The sequence below is a fragment of the Lampetra fluviatilis genome, chromosome 73, assembly GCF_964198595.1.
Source record: "Lampetra fluviatilis chromosome 73, kcLamFluv1.1, whole genome shotgun sequence".
Classification (NCBI taxonomy): domain Eukaryota; kingdom Metazoa; phylum Chordata; class Hyperoartia; order Petromyzontiformes; family Petromyzontidae; genus Lampetra; species Lampetra fluviatilis.
In genome coordinates, this window is record NC_136347.1 from 581,258 (window position 1) to 598,454 (window position 17,197).

The 17,197-nt window shown below is 51.7% G+C and overlaps 1 protein-coding gene across 1 annotated transcript in view; it reads right to left on the reverse strand.

Annotated features, from left to right (window-relative positions):
- Positions 1-5,372: 5,372 nt before the first annotated feature.
- LOC144953259 (uncharacterized) overlaps positions 5,373-17,197 on the reverse strand; it is a 28,480-nt gene continuing 16,655 nt past the window's right edge. The window contains exons 6-10 of the mRNA XM_078883831.1: positions 16,922-17,048; positions 16,335-16,448; positions 12,872-13,360; positions 8,398-10,020; positions 5,373-7,287 (exon numbers count right to left, since the gene is read on the reverse strand). Of these exons, the coding sequence (XP_078739957.1) occupies positions 6,608-7,287; positions 8,398-10,020; positions 12,872-13,360; positions 16,335-16,448; positions 16,922-17,048 (3,033 nt within the window). The 3' untranslated portion in view covers positions 5,373-6,607. The remainder of the gene's footprint in view (positions 7,288-8,397; positions 10,021-12,871; positions 13,361-16,334; positions 16,449-16,921; positions 17,049-17,197) is intronic.

The following is a 17,197-nucleotide window of genomic DNA, read 5'->3' on the forward strand; positions in this document are numbered from 1 at the left end:
TAGCTAATCTGACTGTGACGGTCCCACCTGATGACGGAGACTTGTGTTGCCTCCGAAACGTCGTGATTTTTGTTTTTATTTAATTTTACTTTCTACGTGACTTTACCGAAAAAACCTAAGAAGATTCTTCTCACCAACATTACCACTCATTACCACTTTCTCCGAAGGCAAGTTTGTAAAAGAATACATGGTACAGACAGCAGACATCTTGTGTCCGGAGATCAAAAGCAAATTTGAAAAAGTCAATTTATCACGCAAGACTGTGACTTGCCGTGTGGAACTGATTGATAAAAAATATATCCAGTCAATTAAACAAAAAGTCCAATTCCTTTGAATTATATTCACTAGCACTGGATGAAAGTACGAACGTAAAAATCACTGCTCAGCTCCTCATTTTTATCCGAGGCATTGACGACAGTTTTGCGATAACAGAGGAGTTTTTGACCATGGAGTCCCTGAAAGGAACAACGCGGGCAGAGGACTTGTATAACCAGGTATCTGCTGTCATCGAAAGAATGACGCTACGTCGGAGTAAACTTGTCAATGTCACAACGGATGGATCGCCAAATTGAACTGGAAAAAATGTTGGGCTGCTGAAAAGAATCCAGGATAAAGTGAAAGAGGAAAACCCTGTCCAGGATCTTATTTTCCTTCACTGCATCATCCATCAGGAATCCCTGTGTAAGTCTGTATTGCAGCTTAATCATGTCGTGAATCCAGTCGTAAAACTTGTGAACTTTATACGAGCAAGGCGACTTCAGCACCGTCAGTTTATTACGTTCCTGCAGGAAACTGATGCGGATCATCAGGACTTGCTGTACCACTCTCGTGTCCGCTCGTTAAGTTTGGGGAAAGTGTTACAACGAGTGTGGGAGCTGAAAGAGGACATCATCGCATTTTTGGAGTTGATGGGGAATCTGACGAATTCCCTGAACTAAGCGACAAGAACTGGCTTAGTGATTTTGCGTTTGCTGTGGACAAATTTTCACACATGAATGAGCTGAATGTGAAACTACAGGGGAAAGATCAGTTTGTTCACATGTACAAACATGTGAAAGCCTTCAAATCCAAGCTCACTTTGTTCTCTGGACAAATTGCGAACAAATCTTTCGCTCATTTCCCCACACTTGCCATGCAGGAAGAGGCACCGCGAAACGCAAAAAAATACAGCAAATCGCTTGAGGACCTGCACGGAAAATTATGCCGTAGGTTCTCTGATTTCGAAAACATTGAACAGTCACTTCAGCCGGTGTCCTGTCCCCTGTCATAAGACCCTGAAACAGCACCACAGGAGCTGCAGTTGGAACTGATAGAACTTCAGTCTGACTCCGTCCTAAAGGAGAAGTTCAACTCTGTTAAACTGAATGACTTTTATGCTTCACTTAACAGGGCCACGTTTGCAAACCTCCGGAGGACTGCACAGAAGATACTGACTTTGTTTGGCTCGACTTATGTGTGTGACCAGACATTCAGCGTCATGAACGCCAACAAAGCCCGTCACAGATCAAAGTTAACGGATCAGCACCTCACATCTATCCTGAGAATTGCCACAACCAAAATAACTCCAGACTTGCATGCACTGGCAAAAATGGGAGATCAATAACTGTTCCCACTGAAACTGAAAGTGATGATCTGTTGCTGCAGCGAGGTTGGAGCCAAATTTCCATCACACAACCTGCGTGGCTGCTCTAACCTGTTAATGGAGATAATAAACAAGTTCAAGTGAGGTAATTGGTTTGGGCGCAGGCCTCAGATGTTTTCATGTTTCATCAGTCACGTTACGACATGTTTTTGTATTGTTCATATTCGTGCAATTTGTTAAATTTCCTTGCGAATAAATGCTTTGCTACCTGTTAAAGGCCAAATCCTTTCATGTAATGATTTTTACATGTCATTTATATTAGTTCACACAAACACTCCATCCATCTGTTCCTAGCCCAGCCCCTCTGTCAAATTTTAGAACCCATTGTGGCCCACGAGTGAAAAAGTTTGCCCACCCCTGTTCTAGACGATGTAGGTGCCTTGCTGCGTGCGTATGTGCATGTAAGGGTTGCGGGGAGCGTTGACGTAGCGGTCAGCGCGATGGTGTTGGCTACCCACCCCCTCGTGTGCCGTTCCGGCCTTCATAGGTGCTTGCTAACAGCACTTGCCCTACAGTCTGTTACAGGCTACACGGGGGATATTTGTCTTTGTGTACAACATGGTTGCTCTTTCTTTCCTCTTCTCCGATGCCGACTCAGGAGTGAAGTAGGGAAAGTATAATTATCAACAACATCATCATCAGCAGCAGCGTTTAACACGTCGCAGGTTTTCGTGGCCGACAGAAAGTTTCAGAATTCATTCTTGTTTTGGGGTGAGGGCGTCACGCAAGTAAAAATATTGTGTCGTGTTAACCCTCCTCCACCCGACAGGGCCAGTTGACAAAGTTGTTACGTGGTGAGCAAACAAAGTGCCGGATCGTCGGCACCGCGTGAGCACCGCCACCACCGTTAGCGCCTCCAACAACGCCCTGGGAACGAAAGCTACAAGCAGCAGCACCAGGCAGTTGGCAGACATCTGATTTATTCTAAAAAAAGAAAATCTATAATGAAGCAATATAATAACCAACATCATCATCATCGCTACAAGGTCAATACAATGCATACCACTTCAGAGGGAAAGTCAACAGTGGCCGTCAAACAGACGAACAGACCGGACTAGTCAGAAGCAAATGTGGAATTTCTACAATTGTGTCCCAGGACCCATTGATAGAAATAATGCCGCCCCCAACATTTGGACGGCGTTGGCCTTTTGATTAAGGTGGCATCTACGGAAGGAAGCACAGCAGGTAGGATTTCCTCCAAAATGTAAAAAATATATATTAAAAAAAATTAATTGACCGGTCTATTCCAACGAAGCAGGACCCTCATTTTTTTTCTTCTGGTTTAAGGAATTTAAAAAAATACACATTCCCACAGACAAGGTTTACAAATGCTTTTGTTTCTCCGTAATATTCTGTGGTGCCTGATGCGTGTACATCTCCGTGTTTATACAGCGCTCCGCCAAAGTAAGATGCACTTTGGTAAAGACACGCGTTTTATATCGGCAGAAGACGATTCTGAACAACAAGACCACATCTTCCGGAAGATAATCACTTTTTAGCGATGTTTACCAGAAAATCATTCTGACGGCTGATGCCCAGTCTCTGCTGTCTCTCTGGGTGTGTTCACTAATCGCAGCGGAGGAAACTGCCACGGTGGCTAGGAGATGTTAACGCCTTCGCCTGGTATACAGGAGGTCGTGGGGTCGATCACGACCCTAACGATGCCTGTTGCTCTAGATTTGGAGTCTGCGTCTCTCTCATCATCATCATGGTGGCTAGGAGATGTGAACTACCTCGCTTGGTATGCAGGAGGTCGTAGGGTCAATTACGACCCCTGACAATGTCTGCTGCAATACATTTGGAGTCTGCGTCTCTCTCTCTCTCATCACCATCACCATGATGGCTAGGAGATGTTAACTACCTCGCCTGGTATACAGAAGGTCGTGGGGTCGATTCCGACCCAGAAGATGCCTGCTGCTGTTGCTGTATATTTGGAGTCTGCTTCTCTCTCGCTCTCTCCGTGGTGGTCGCGTGGATTTTTCTCCAGGTCTTCCGTTTTTTTTCACTCCACATTTTTAATCAACAACTCGACTAGAACACATCTTCCAGTAGAGAGGGTGCATTTTCAGGATGATAAGACGTACCCCCAAATTAAAAGATATAAAAATAGAGTATACCAACGAGCATCTTATAATCAGGAGAATACGAGAGCGGGCAATGATTTGACCGACACATCCCAGCTAGCGCCGGTGATAAAGGAAGCTGCCTGAAGGCGTAAAGACAGGCCAAAGGTGGCTTCACAAGCGATGGACATTTAGGCGATTTGGAGAACGGTAGCTCAAGGAGTCCACAATAGCAGAGTCAGAGAAACCCAAAACGCTGAGACCCGGCATTCCCATGCGGGTTTCAGCTGCCAAAGCACACCAATTACGCCGGGGTTTCCAGTGCAGAGGGGGTTGATGGTCTTAGCCCAATCACCAGTCACTTGCATAGACTCATAGAGTCGCACAGAGCCATAGTCTCACGCAGAAATCCATAGACTCACGTAGAAACCCATACACTCACGCAGAGATCCATAGACTCGCGCAGATCATCACGTAGACTCAACTATGATTAAACCGGGTTCTCAAGAGCAATGGTGGAGCCAGGATTTTCAGGTAGGGGGGCAACCCCTCCAGCAATGAAAAATGATGGCGCAGCCATCGATCGAGGGTCGAATTCGAACCGCGTGTGATCGGCATTGCGCTCGCTGAAGGGGTTTGCCTTTAGGGAAGTCGTGTACTGTATACGCAACTGCAGACAATTCTGAGTCACTTATAACTGCTTTGCCGTTACTTATTGCCAATTATGGACTCAGACTATTGTCCTATCATCTCAGAGTCCCTGGCACGTAATAATATGCTACACAGTGGCAGTGGGGGTCGCAAAATGCCGATTTATCTCCATATATCAGGCAAAGTTGTGATTATGTGTGTCTGTTCAAAATGTTTAGCATACTTCCCGACATGCAACAAACTTGAAATTTGCCATGTGGGTACTTTCCAGACTGTACACCATGCACAAATTATAAAAATACACTTTTTTTGGGGGGGGGGGGAGAGCTCAATAATGCAGAATTTTTTTGCACGGCAAGTGAGCTGTGACGTCAAATCTGTCATGTGACCCGCGCATGTGGAAGCGTAACGCATTGTAGTGTAGTGGTTAGCGCGCCGCACAACGAACCCGGCGACCCGAGTTCGATTCCCGCTCACGGCCACCACCGGTGACGATTATTTTTACCGGTCCTCCTGGGCCTCCCCTAGGTCGACTCAGCCTCAAACGAGTAACTGCTGAGATGTGTGAACATCGCCACTGGGGAGACAAAGGCGGCCGGGCGTGGTGCTGGCCACCCACCCCCTCGTGGGCCGTGCCAGCCTTCATAGGTGCTCGCTAACAGAACTTGCCCCCTACAGTCTCACAGGCTACATGGGGGATCTTTGTCTTTATCCTGTGTGTGTGGGGGCAGCGACTGCGTAGCGATTCGTGCGCTGCGCTACAAACCCGGCGAACCGAGTTCGATTCCCACTCACGGCCACCACCGGTCACGATTATTTGAACCGGTCCTGGGCCTCCCCTAGGTCGACTCAGCCTCAAACAATTAACTGGTGTGCTGTGTGAACATCGTCACTGGGGAGACAAAGGCAGCCAGCCGTGGTGAATCTAAGTCCCGGGCAAAGCCGGGTAGTAAAGCTAGTTACTAATAAACCCCAATGATCCGTGCCACCCCACCCCCCCCCCCCCCCCCCCCACTGGTTCCGCCAGTGCTCAAGAGAGAGTTGATGATAGTCTCAGCCTGGTTACCAAGCGACTTGCAGAGTGAAGTGTAATTAAACTGGTTCTCAAATGTAGTGGGGCTGATGGTCTCTAGGCAGTCATCAATGATCGCACAACAAGAGATACCTTCCCAATCTTTTCTAGTACTCCAAATCCGAGTGCAGCACTGAGGGCTATAAACACGAGGTGACCACAATGCCAGCCAGGGGGGTTCGCGATTTGATTCACAATTTAAATTATTTTAAACGCCGCGTTGGATATAGCGCCTCTAGCGGCTGGAGGGAGAGGGTTCACGTTGACCCACAGCATACACCGCGAATCGAACACAAGTGCATACCTGTCAACCCTTTATCAGTGCCCTACCTTATTACAGACCAATTCAGACCTTATTGGTCACTCAGTACCCTTATAGATCTCAACGGTCATCCAAGGGAGAAACACAAATGGACGATGTTTTTGTTGCCCGTATTGAAGCGGCTGTACGCCGTATGGACCTGACACTGTACGGGTTGACAGCTATGCAAATACATTGCCCCCCCCGCGCGGTCGTACGCATGCATGCGAGTGTTCAAAAATAAAAACAACACAAATCGAACGGATTTTAAGATTACGGAATCACCGCGTCGCTGCACGGACCAGGGTTGGTCGGCCCTGGGTCAGTCAGGCGGGAGTCGATAGGCCGCAGGGGCCGAGCTGCGAAGAGTGTGGGGCCCTGCAATCGGTGGCTTTGCCCGATGTGCATCGCGTCTTCAGCCGTGGTGCTGCCACCTGTTCCTGTTTATCCGGGAATGTCCGCACCCCCCCCTCGCGTTGAGATAGCGGGCCGGAGAAATCTGGACGTCTACCCAGGGACAATTCAAGTTCCCACGTTGCTTTGTGTGAGTTGAGCAAAAATGCCCCACTCCAGTTGTACGTGCAGTTCTCCCCTCCCGCTGTCGCCAAATACTCTCCTTATTCGCCCCGCGAGACGTCCCGGGTTCGTGCACCTCAGAGGTGGCAACCATACCTTTCCGGGGCAGTATTGCGTTTGTTTTCCCCATGTTGCTAAATCCACCGCGCAGAGCCAGGCATCTCCACCGCCTCCTCCTCCACCTCCCCCTTCTCATCTTCCTCTTCACCCGATCGTCATTTAAAAAGAAAAAACGTTCACGGTAAAAACCATCGATAAAAACTACTAAAAAAACAAACACTCGCGATCGTAAAGTCAGCCACTCAGGTCAGCACCTGAGGCCTGTCGCTCCAGGCCTGAGCTTTCTTCTTGGCGAGCGCCAGCCACGTGGGCTCGGCGCTAGCGGCGCCAGCGACCACTGCTAGTGCCGCAGGAGAAGCGGAAGCAGCAGCGTTGGGCGCTGGCGACCGCTCTGTTCCGGAGGGCGCCGCCGGCCGCCGGTGGCCACCGCCGCGAGCTGCTCCTGCCCCGCTCGGCCTCGACTGGGAGCCGAGGAAGGCATGAGCGGGCGGCGCCCGACGCCACTCCACTTCTCCATCGGCCGCCGACATCGGCTCTTGCCCTACCCTGCGCTGCCACTGCTGCTGTTGCTGCTGCTGTTGTTGCTGCTGCTGTTGTTGCTGCTGCTGTTGCCGCTGCAGCTGCGGATTCTGCTGCCGATGCTGTTGCCGCTGCAGCTGCTGATTCTGCTGCTGCTGTTGCTGAATCTGCCGCTGCTGTTGTTGATTCCGCTGCTGCTGTTGCCGCTGCTGTTGCTGATTTTGCTGCTGCTGCTGTTGCTGTTGCCGCTGCTGATTCTGCTGCTGTTGCTGAGGCTGCTGTTGGTCGCGGTGCTCGGCGAAGCCGCGCTGTTTGCGCCGGGCGAGCTTGATCCACGTGGGTTCCTGCGCAGGGATGTGGAGGGGCGTGGATGGAGCGGCGGCAGCGGGGTCCGGAGCGGGAACTGTGACGCACAAAGGGAGAGGGGGGGAGAGGAAGGCGCCGGGTTGACGGGACGCGGGTAGAGACGAGCGGGAGTTGACAGGGCGGCAGTCGTCACGGCGGCCGGCGTCACCGCGACCATAGTCCCCCCCACCCTACCCCAGTAAGCTCGACCCCTCTTACCATTGTCTCACCAGCAAACAAAGACGGCCGGCACTGCATCATCGCGCGGCACTTCCAGACGCGCTTCCGCGGCCGTCAGGAACGCTCTTCCTTCCCACATTAAGAAGCCACTGGGAGCTGTGTATCATCTACATTGAGAACTCGTTACGTTAGAACTGCTTGTCGTGTTTAGTTTGTTGTCCTTCCCCCCGCACCTCCGACTAGCGCGGTTGGCTACGTACGGTGCGACAATACATACAACATACGTACATACGTACTGTACATACATCATACATTGGTCCTGCCCCTGTCAGCTCCACCCCCCTCCTCCCATTGGCTCTTCCTTTCCTCCATTATGGATGTTTCTCCGCATTCTCTGGTTTTCGCCTCCACATTTAGAATCAACATCATTTGGCTGCCGCGATAGATTTCCACACGATGATAAGCCACTTCGTCGAGCCACCACTTGCGATAAGCCAGGTCGCTTCGGAAAAAGAGCGACACAGTACCTCAGTGGGGCCTTACGTGGTGAAATAAAAAAAAATTGTTTAGTTTATAGTTTTCGAGGCTGTATCTCAGAGGTAGTTGTGCGATATCCACTTCCTTGGACCGTTCCCTCATACGTTGTATGATGGACGGCTCTGGGAGATTTGCTGATGGATTCGTGACACCACGCCAGACGGGGCAATCCAGATACGGTTGAGGGGGGAAAGACAAAAAAATAATCTAATCTAAAAGAGAGAAGAACTATCGTTGGCCCATCAACTTATAACGACTACTTCAGAAAAACCACTGATGCCGAGTGTTACAACTAGTTTTCACGCAAGTTAATTCTCACGGCCAACTCCGTGAGATCCACCCTCTGGATTGTTCACCTTACGACACAATGCCGGTCACATAACCAGGGTAAAACGTGAAAGGGGGGGTGAGGGGGGAAACCGAGTGGGACCGAGGCCATAGCAGCACTGACCGGCAACGGCGCTCCCCGTGCGGGAGTCCAACTTGTGCTCGCCGCCGCCCGCCGCCGCCGCGCTCTCTGCGGGCCCCCCTCGCGCCCCCCTCCCCTCGCCCCGCCTCGCCGTGCCCCCCACGGCTTTCTCAGCGATCGCCGAAAAATCCGGCGAGGCGGCCTTCGCCTTTGCTACCACCAAAGCCGCCACGGGCTGTAACCCCCGTTCCTCCTCCTGCTCCGGTGGCGGCGGTGACGACGGTGACAGCGGTGACAGAGTCGTGGCCTCGCGGGCGGGAAGCGCGCTGGCCTTCGGGGACCTGTCCACGGTGCCGAGCCCGGCTCTGGCCACGCCCCCGGCCGCTCTGGTCTTGTCGGTGAGCGGAACCCCATCGCGTCCGGCCGAGGGCACCGTGGATTTCCCCGGCGTCCTCGCGGTTGGCGAATTTCCCACCACCCGCGGTCCGCCCTTCCGAGCGGCCTCCGTGCCGTCCTTCGCCACCACCGCCACGCTGAGCTGCTCGCCGCCGGTGCTGTGCCGCTTGCGCACCCTCCTCTCCTCCGCCACGCGGTCCTGATTGAACTTGAGCGAGTAGGACGTGCGGCGCAGGCGCACACCGAACGGTGACGCCCCTTCTCCCGCTGTTCCGGCCGTCACAACCGCCGCTGCCCCCTCCTCCTCCTCCTCCTCGCCATCGTCGTCGCCCGGCTTGGCGAAGGCAACGGAAGTCGTCGTTGTCCGCCCGCCGTTCGCGTCGTCCTCCGTCCCCCCAAACTCGACAATCTGCACGTTCCCAAACTCGCACCGGCGCTTCGGCCCCTCTCCCAACATCGACTGAGATTCCCCCGCCCTCGTCTTCCCCGACTCCTGCCGCCCGACGCTCCCGACGGCCGCGGCAAAGCTGGCGTCTGATTTGGGCCAGGTGGCGCGCTTGTCCTTGCCGGCCCGTGGCGTTCGAGCGACGACCATTGTCGGCGCCACCGCCTCGGACTTCCTCGCAGGCGCCCACGACGATGGCGACTTTCCAGCGTCGGCATCAAAATCTGAGAACGATGACCAAACGCCACTCGGTGACGGAGACTCAACGGTAGCCACGCGTGGATCCGAGGCCGGTGACTTGTCGTTATCCGCCCGTGCCTCGCCGACATCCACGCTCGAGGACGGCACCCCGCCGGCACCAGCCGACAGCCGCGATCCACCGGGAGCCGCCTCCGCGCCCGAGGGCGGCGATTTGTCGCTGCCCACCCACGGCGACTCTCCGGCGTCTGCTCCGAAATCCAAACTCCACGATCGGTCCCAGGCCGACGCGACCGAGAACTTGGCGCCCACCGAGGTGGCCTTGCGCAGCGGAGGGTGCCGTAGGATCGGGGAGTCGGACGGCGGCGTGGCCGCCAGGGAGAAGCGGAGGCCCCTGTGGAGGTTCTCCTCGCTGCTGCTCTTGACGATGGCGGCGGCGGTGCGGCCCGTGGGGATCACGGTGAGGCCCCCGGGCGTCGTGACGATGGTGTGGCCGCTGCCCGTGAACGTCACCACAGCGTCGTTCCTCCTCATCGTCGTCGTCTCGTGCTCCTGCCGTCTCGCGCTCCTCGGCGTGCGTGTGCTCGGAGCGGCGGTGACGGCGGCGGCGGGGGGGCGGCGGCCGTCTGGAGGCGAGGGGTCACGCAGCAGGTCAAGTACAGGGGAAGTATGGGGGCAGTGGTGGCAGTGGTGCCAAAACGGTATGGGGTGTGGTCGTTGCCTGCTCAGGACACTGCTGATCCGATGAGCTACGATGTCCAGTAGGATATCTGTGTAGGATGATTAGCACGGTTGACTATGTACGGTGTGAAAGTTTGACATATAAAGAGGTGGGTCAGGAAAAATAAATAATACGTAAAATAGATTAAGTAAATAAGTTTACATTGCATGTATATAGAAGTTCTTTCGCAGACCACAGCAATACAACACACAGTAGCCCCTCAATAAAATTGTACATTAAAATGTACAGTGAGGGAAAAAAGTATTTGATCCCCTGCTGATTTTGTATGTTTGCCCACTGACAAAGAAATGATCAATCTATAATTTTAATGGTAGGTTTATTTGAACGGTGAGAGACAGAATAACAACAACAAAATCCAGAAAAGCGCATGTCAAAAATGTTATGAATTGATTTGTATTTTAATGAGGGAAATACGTATTTGACCCCTCTGCAAAACATAACTTAGTACTTGGTGGCAAAACCCTTGTTGGCAATCACAGAGGTCAGACGTTTCTTGTAGTTGGCCACCAGGTTTGCGCACATCTCAGAAGGGATTTTGTCCCACTCCTCTTTGCAGATCTTCTCCAAGTCATTAAGGTTACGAGGCTGACGTTTGGCAACTCCAGGACCTTAATGTGCTTCTTCTTGAGCCACTCCCTTTGTTGCCTTGGCCATATGTTTTGGGTCATTGTCATGCTGGAATACCCATCCACGACCCATTTTCAATGCCTTGGCTGAGGGAAGGAGGTTCTCACCCAAGATTTGACGGTACATGGCCCCGTCCATCGTCCCTTTGATGCGGTGAAGTTGTCCTGTCCCCTTAGCAGAAAAACACCCCCAAAGCATAATGTTTCCACCTCCATGTTTGACGGTGGGGATGGTGTTCTTGGGGTCATAAGCAGCATTCCTCCTCCTCCAAACACGGCGAGTTGAGTCGATGCCAAAGAGTTCCATTTTGGTCTCATCTGACCACAACACTTTTACCCAGTTGTCCTCTGATTCATTCAGATGTTCATTGGCAAACTTCAGACGGGCATGTATATGTGCTTTCTTGAGCAGGGGGACCTTGCGGGCGCTGCAGGATTTCAGTCCTTCACGGCGTAGTGTGTTACCATCTGTTTTCTTGGTGACTATGGTCCCAGCTGCCTTGAGATCATTGACAAGATCCTCCCGTGTAGTTCTGGGCTGATTCCTCACCGTTCTCATGATCATTGCAACTCCACGAGGTGAGATCTTGCATGGAGCCCCAGGCCGAGGGAGATTGACAGTTCTTTTGTGTTTCTTCCATTTGCGAATAATCGCACCAACTGTTGTCACCTTCTCACCAAGCTGCTTGGCGATGGTCTTGTAGCCCATTCCAGCCTTGTGCAGGTCTACAATCTTGTCCCTGACATCCTTGGAGAGCTCTTTGTTCTTGGCCATGGTGGAGAGTTTGGAATCTGATTGATTGCTTCTGTGAACAGGTGTATTTTATACAGGTAACAAGCTGAGATTAGGAGCACTCCCTTTAAGAGTGTGCTCCTAATCACAGCTCGTTACCTGTATAAAATACACCTGGGAGCCAGAAATCCTTCTGATTGAGAGGGGGTCAAATACTTATTTCCCTCATTAAAATGCAAATCAATTTATAACATTTTTGACATGCGTTTTTCTGGATTTTTTTGTTGTTATTCTGTCTCTCACTGTTCAAATGAACCTACCATTAAAATTATAGACTGATAATTTCTTTGTCAGTGGGCAAACGTACAAAATCAGCAGGGGATCAAATACTTTTTTCCCTCACTGTAACTCGATACAACACGGGCAAGGATCAACGTTACAGATCACATTTGCAAATGCGGTTGCATCCAGCACTAACCTGCAGCTTCACAGAGGATAAACGACGTTGTTACCGACTATGCCACGCTGGCCAGGCAGTTAAAGAGGTGGCAGTACCCACACTTTACCTCAACTGTACATCGGCTAACTGTGTACCCAATGCGAGTATAAAGTTTATTCTCAATTTGACTATTATAGCCACCGACAATACACGAACAGCCTTTGTGGGGGGGGGGTGAGGCTGGGCAATAGTTGCTGCTATAATGCCTTAATGCCAACAGAGTGCTTGACGGTGTAAATTTGTGTTTCGCTGAATCCGACAAAACGGCACAAGAGTGGAAAGTTGCCTCAAGCGCCCTCTGCTGCTCATCTCTGCTGCACACCAAGAACTCTGCCGCACAACAACCACTGCTGACTTCCCACAAAGCGGTGCCTATAATATAATAAATTACTATAACTAGTTTTCTTTTATTTTAAGCTTTTGTGACTGCAGGAATCTATGCTCCTTGGTTCGTTCGGTAAAGTCACGTAGGTATAAAATACGTAGGTATTTTATTTTATACCTACGTGCCCACACTTAGCCGAGTAGCTCTTTTTCAGAAGTGACCTGGCTATCACAAACGAAAGCTCAACGCAGCAGCTTATCAAGTGGACATTTATCGCAGTCAAATATTATAAATGCGCGTTTCTAAATGTGGAGGAAAAAAGAAGTAGGACACGGAGAAAAATCCACACGGTCACGGGGAGATAAACATGCAAACTCCAAATATACAGCAGGTGTCAGGGTCGGGATCGGACCCACGACATCCTGTATACCAAGTGAGGTAGTTAACACTTTTCAGCCACCGTAGCACCATATATACCTTACATAGGTGGTGTTGTGAGTTAACCTCTCAATAAAACAACGATTTGAAAAAATAGCTTCATACCAAACTTACTGGGAACAATGTCTCCTCCCGGAGTCGACAGTTTCACTCTCCTCGCCTCCTGCTCTTTGCCGATGCCTCGTCTCACCTCACCGTTGCCACCACCGCCAGCACCACCAGCACTGCCACCACCTCCAACGTCACTAATATGACCACCACCATCTCCATGACCACCACCTCCATGACCACCACCACCGCTGCTACCACCACCGCCGCCGCGCCCTCTCCTCTCCTCCTGTTGCCGGACAGAGGCCTCCGCCGCCTCCCTCTCGCTCCTCAGCTGCGAGTCCGTCACCAAGATGGCCGTGTGCGGTACGTCCACACGGGACACTGGCACCAGCTTCACCTCGTCGTAAACCACCGCCACAGCTGCTTCTGCCGCTGACGCCTCTTTGGTTTCTCGCAGGTTGGAGGGTCCCGAGGAGGCAGCAGCGGCGGCCGCGGCTGCAGAGGGCGGTAGCGAAGGTTGGATCCCCATCCGAGTGGAACGAGGCAGCGCGGCTGTCAAATTTGGAGTCGGGGAAACACGGAGAGAGAGAGTGCACGCACCGAAAGTACGAGCCATCAGGAGCCAGAGCGGCCGCGGTGGTGGTGGTGGTGGCCACAACGCTGCACGTGGCTTGTAAACCAGCGCCGTGGAGGAAGAAACGGTTGGTGCAAAACTTGTTTCCTGTGGGCGTCGAGGAGCCGTACCCCTGCCTCTGCCAGAAGGCGATAAACAGCAGCAGAGTGTGTGGACTAATCTCCATCTGTTCCATCTCACTCCCTTCTACCCATGGGTGGACTAATCTCCATCTTTTCCATCTCGCTCCCTTCTACCCGGGGGTGGACTAATCTCCATCTGTTCCATCTCACTCCCTTCTACCCGTGGGTCGGTGCCAAGCAGCCATACACCTGGCTCTGTTAGGAGAGGGCGGTAGAGCAGCAAAGTGCGTGGAGTAATCTCCATCTGCTCTATTTATTACGGGATAGAGTGTTGCTCCCTCGCACGTGTGGGTTTTCTCCGGATACTCCGGTTTCCCTCCCGTATGCATAAACAACTCACAATTAATTGGTTGATAGCATCTTACCTGGTTTTTAAAACCAAATGTAGCCGGATCCCCCTCGAAAGAGTCCTAGGACTTCTGGTAAATGAGTGCTTTTGTCTTTGCTGCTGCCGCTCACGAATCACGGATCTCCCTTGTAGGGTGTTCAAGGTGCAGCGCTGCCAGTTGACATTTCGCACCACGAAGACCAAACTGACTAAGAAGGCGTTGAGGTGTTCACAACCTAATGCTGAAGATTAATGTTATAACTTCGTTTATATCTTTTTTTTACTTTTAACGAATGTGTAGGCTTATTGCTCCATGTAACTTACATTCATTCACGTGATGTTGTGCTTCCTCGTGAAGCGCCCTGTAAGGGGCCGTCCATAAATGACGTCACGCGATTTTGGACGATTTTTGACCACCCACCCCCCTCGTCACACGGCGTCACAAAAAGTCAAACCCCCCTCAAATATGACGTGACAAAGCTCTGCCCCCCTCCCCCCCCCCAAAAAAAACATGCTTCAAATCGCTTTAAACTATTGTCATTGTAGTGCGTATTTAATGTGGCGCTGCACTCTGATGTTGTAGGAGAAAACATTTATTAAAAAGTATATTTAGTTAAGTAGAACGTGTTGTATATATTTATTTAAAGTTGCGCATTTTGATGTGACGTCACATCGTCACAAATGTCTGACCATCCCCCCCCCCCCCAGGTGCGTGACGTCATTTATGGACGGCCCCTTAACAGTGTCATTGCGAAGGGCAATGTAATTACGACAAAATCGCCGCTCAGAGATTTGCCCACCATATATGGAACAAAGTGGGCGTCGCTTTAGCCGAAGAGGTCGTGTCTTTGCCCACATGTCGTCACTGTGGATCGTTAATGGAGGTTAATTGTGATCGATTCCGCTCAATCGATTCACAATAAACAAATGTCAAAAAAAGAATCGTAATTTGCGCATTAATCACCGTGTCGATTTATTGGAAATCGATCCATGGATCAAGTTATGATGTAACACGCCCCCCCCCCCTTCATTTGATTGGCTAATATTGGCAAGATCGGTGATGCAGCCATAGACTGCTTTTATTTCCCCACAGCACCTTTGTTAAATGGAGTGTGTCGATATGACCGATGGTCAGATAGCCGGGGTAACCGGATACTCAGGACCATCAAAGTCAGAATGTTTATTTATACTGCAGGAGGAATCCGATGAGCTATGAAGCGATTTTTCACACATGTCCAGTGTACTTTCACAGACAACCGATTTGCACGGTTGGCTGCATATGGTGGTGAAAGAAGTTCAACATTCACGTGGCACAACAAGTATGAAAAAATAAGAATACATGTGGCCCCTTTCTGGCAATAAAACAGTTGTTGAGATGTTCAAACACCAAGGAGAAACCTTTTGCAAGGAATCATGTCTGCATCAACCACACGTACTTGTGGTGAGCATGCAAACAGACATGCTGTGATAATAAATGCACTGTCTGATTGGCCTACACCAGAGCCTTCTTTGTGGCCAGCAATAAAACAGGTGCTATTGCCAGAAAGGGTAAAACCGATTCTTATTTTTTCATGCTTTGATACTGGCAAAAAGGTCCCATTTCATGGCACAAGACAAATCAACTCGGGAATGCCCTGAAGAATACGTGCGTTGCGCCACATTCTGTCCCGTTGTCTGCGTAAAGGCGTCGTGCGTAGCAGCAGTGGTGGGGTATTAGCAGCATGGGAGTCCATTCTAGGCGCTGTATTTAAACAGGTGAACGCTCTCTGAGATAGGCGCACGACACCACCGTGTGTTGTATTGACTCGACAAATAGCAAACACGGTTCGCCCGGACCCCGCGTCCGATCTTAATTAACCGTGTGTTTTTACTGCCCATGAGACTGTGTGTATAAGATTAACGGACGTGCGGGTGTGTCGGTTTGACAGCAGCGGTGTCAAGATCGGCCTCTGTGGAGGAGGGAGGAGGAGGCTCGTGAAGGGACGTTACTGGGCAGTTGGAGGCAGTCGCCCTCCAGCAACAATAGTGGAGGGCAGAGGGGCGACACTCACAAAAACGGGCAGAGCACCGGGCGGAAAAAACACAGCGAGTTTGTGCAGTAGGCGGCACAGGTGTTCCAACGGCAGCCATCTCAGTCGGTCGACCCATGGCACCGAGGTCTTAATGTGCACATAGCCTGGCACAAGTGCCGAGGTGACGTCACCAGTGGCGAATGGCGGTTGTTGTGAAAGTGAGTGAGAGTGAGGCTAAGTGAGACAGTGAGTGAGTGCCAGAGTGAGACCCTGAGAGTGAGTTGGCGCAGTAGGGGGTGGGGGCACAGCAGGTATGCATCTGGGCCAGCCGTCTCAGTCAGTCAACCCACTTCACCCGATTATGCTATCGGCATCGCGTGTTTGGCGGTGCCTGGAACGAGGCGAGCTGCGGTTGGAAGCAGAGGCTCACCGGGTTTGTCCGAAGGCGCGTGGCTCAACGCAAGCGACGCGGCCACCGCTTCCCCGCCCACGTCCAGCGGTGTCGTGGCGGTGGCCAGGGATGTCGCTGCCAGACCCCGGCCAACTGGAAGGGCACAGGACAAGGCAACGACGATGATAATGATGATGTGTGGATTTAGAAGGGTGCAGCGGTAGCTATGAGATGTTAACTCCCTTGCATGGTATGCAGGATGTCGTGGGTCATGTATTTGGAGTTTGCGTGTCTCTGTCCCCATGGTTATGTGGATTTTTCTCCGGGTCCTCAGGTATTTCCTTCCACACTTCGAATCAACATCATGCGCTTCAAGTATTTGGCTGCTATGAATTTCCACGTCATGATGAGCCACTTTGTTGAGCTATCATTTGCGGCTTTTTTAAGAGAGCTACACAGCTCAGTGTGGCCTATCCTGGTCAAGTAAAATAACAATCATTCAGACCACTACGCCATGGCGGCAGTGGACACAACCACCACCACCAGCACCGCCAGCACCGCCAGCACCGCCGTCGGGATGCGATTGGTTTGGCCGCGCAGGCTCACAGGGAGACATCCTCACAAACCTCTCTGGGCGGAGGCTGCCGACGTGGCCTTGGAATCCGTGGGTCTCATCACGGGAGTGCTGACCAGCTGGAACACCTCCTCATCCTCCATCTCGCTGAAGCCTCGATCGGAGCTCTTGGGCAAATTCTGGCGACGCAAATGAATCATCGTCATCGTCGCCGCCATCCCGTCATGTCTGGGGCAGGAGAACTCCTGCTGGTAGCTGCCTGCATTCCAAGCCAGGTCCGCGCGTCGCTCACAGCACCGTCGAGTACCGCTGATGAGTGTCACTCACC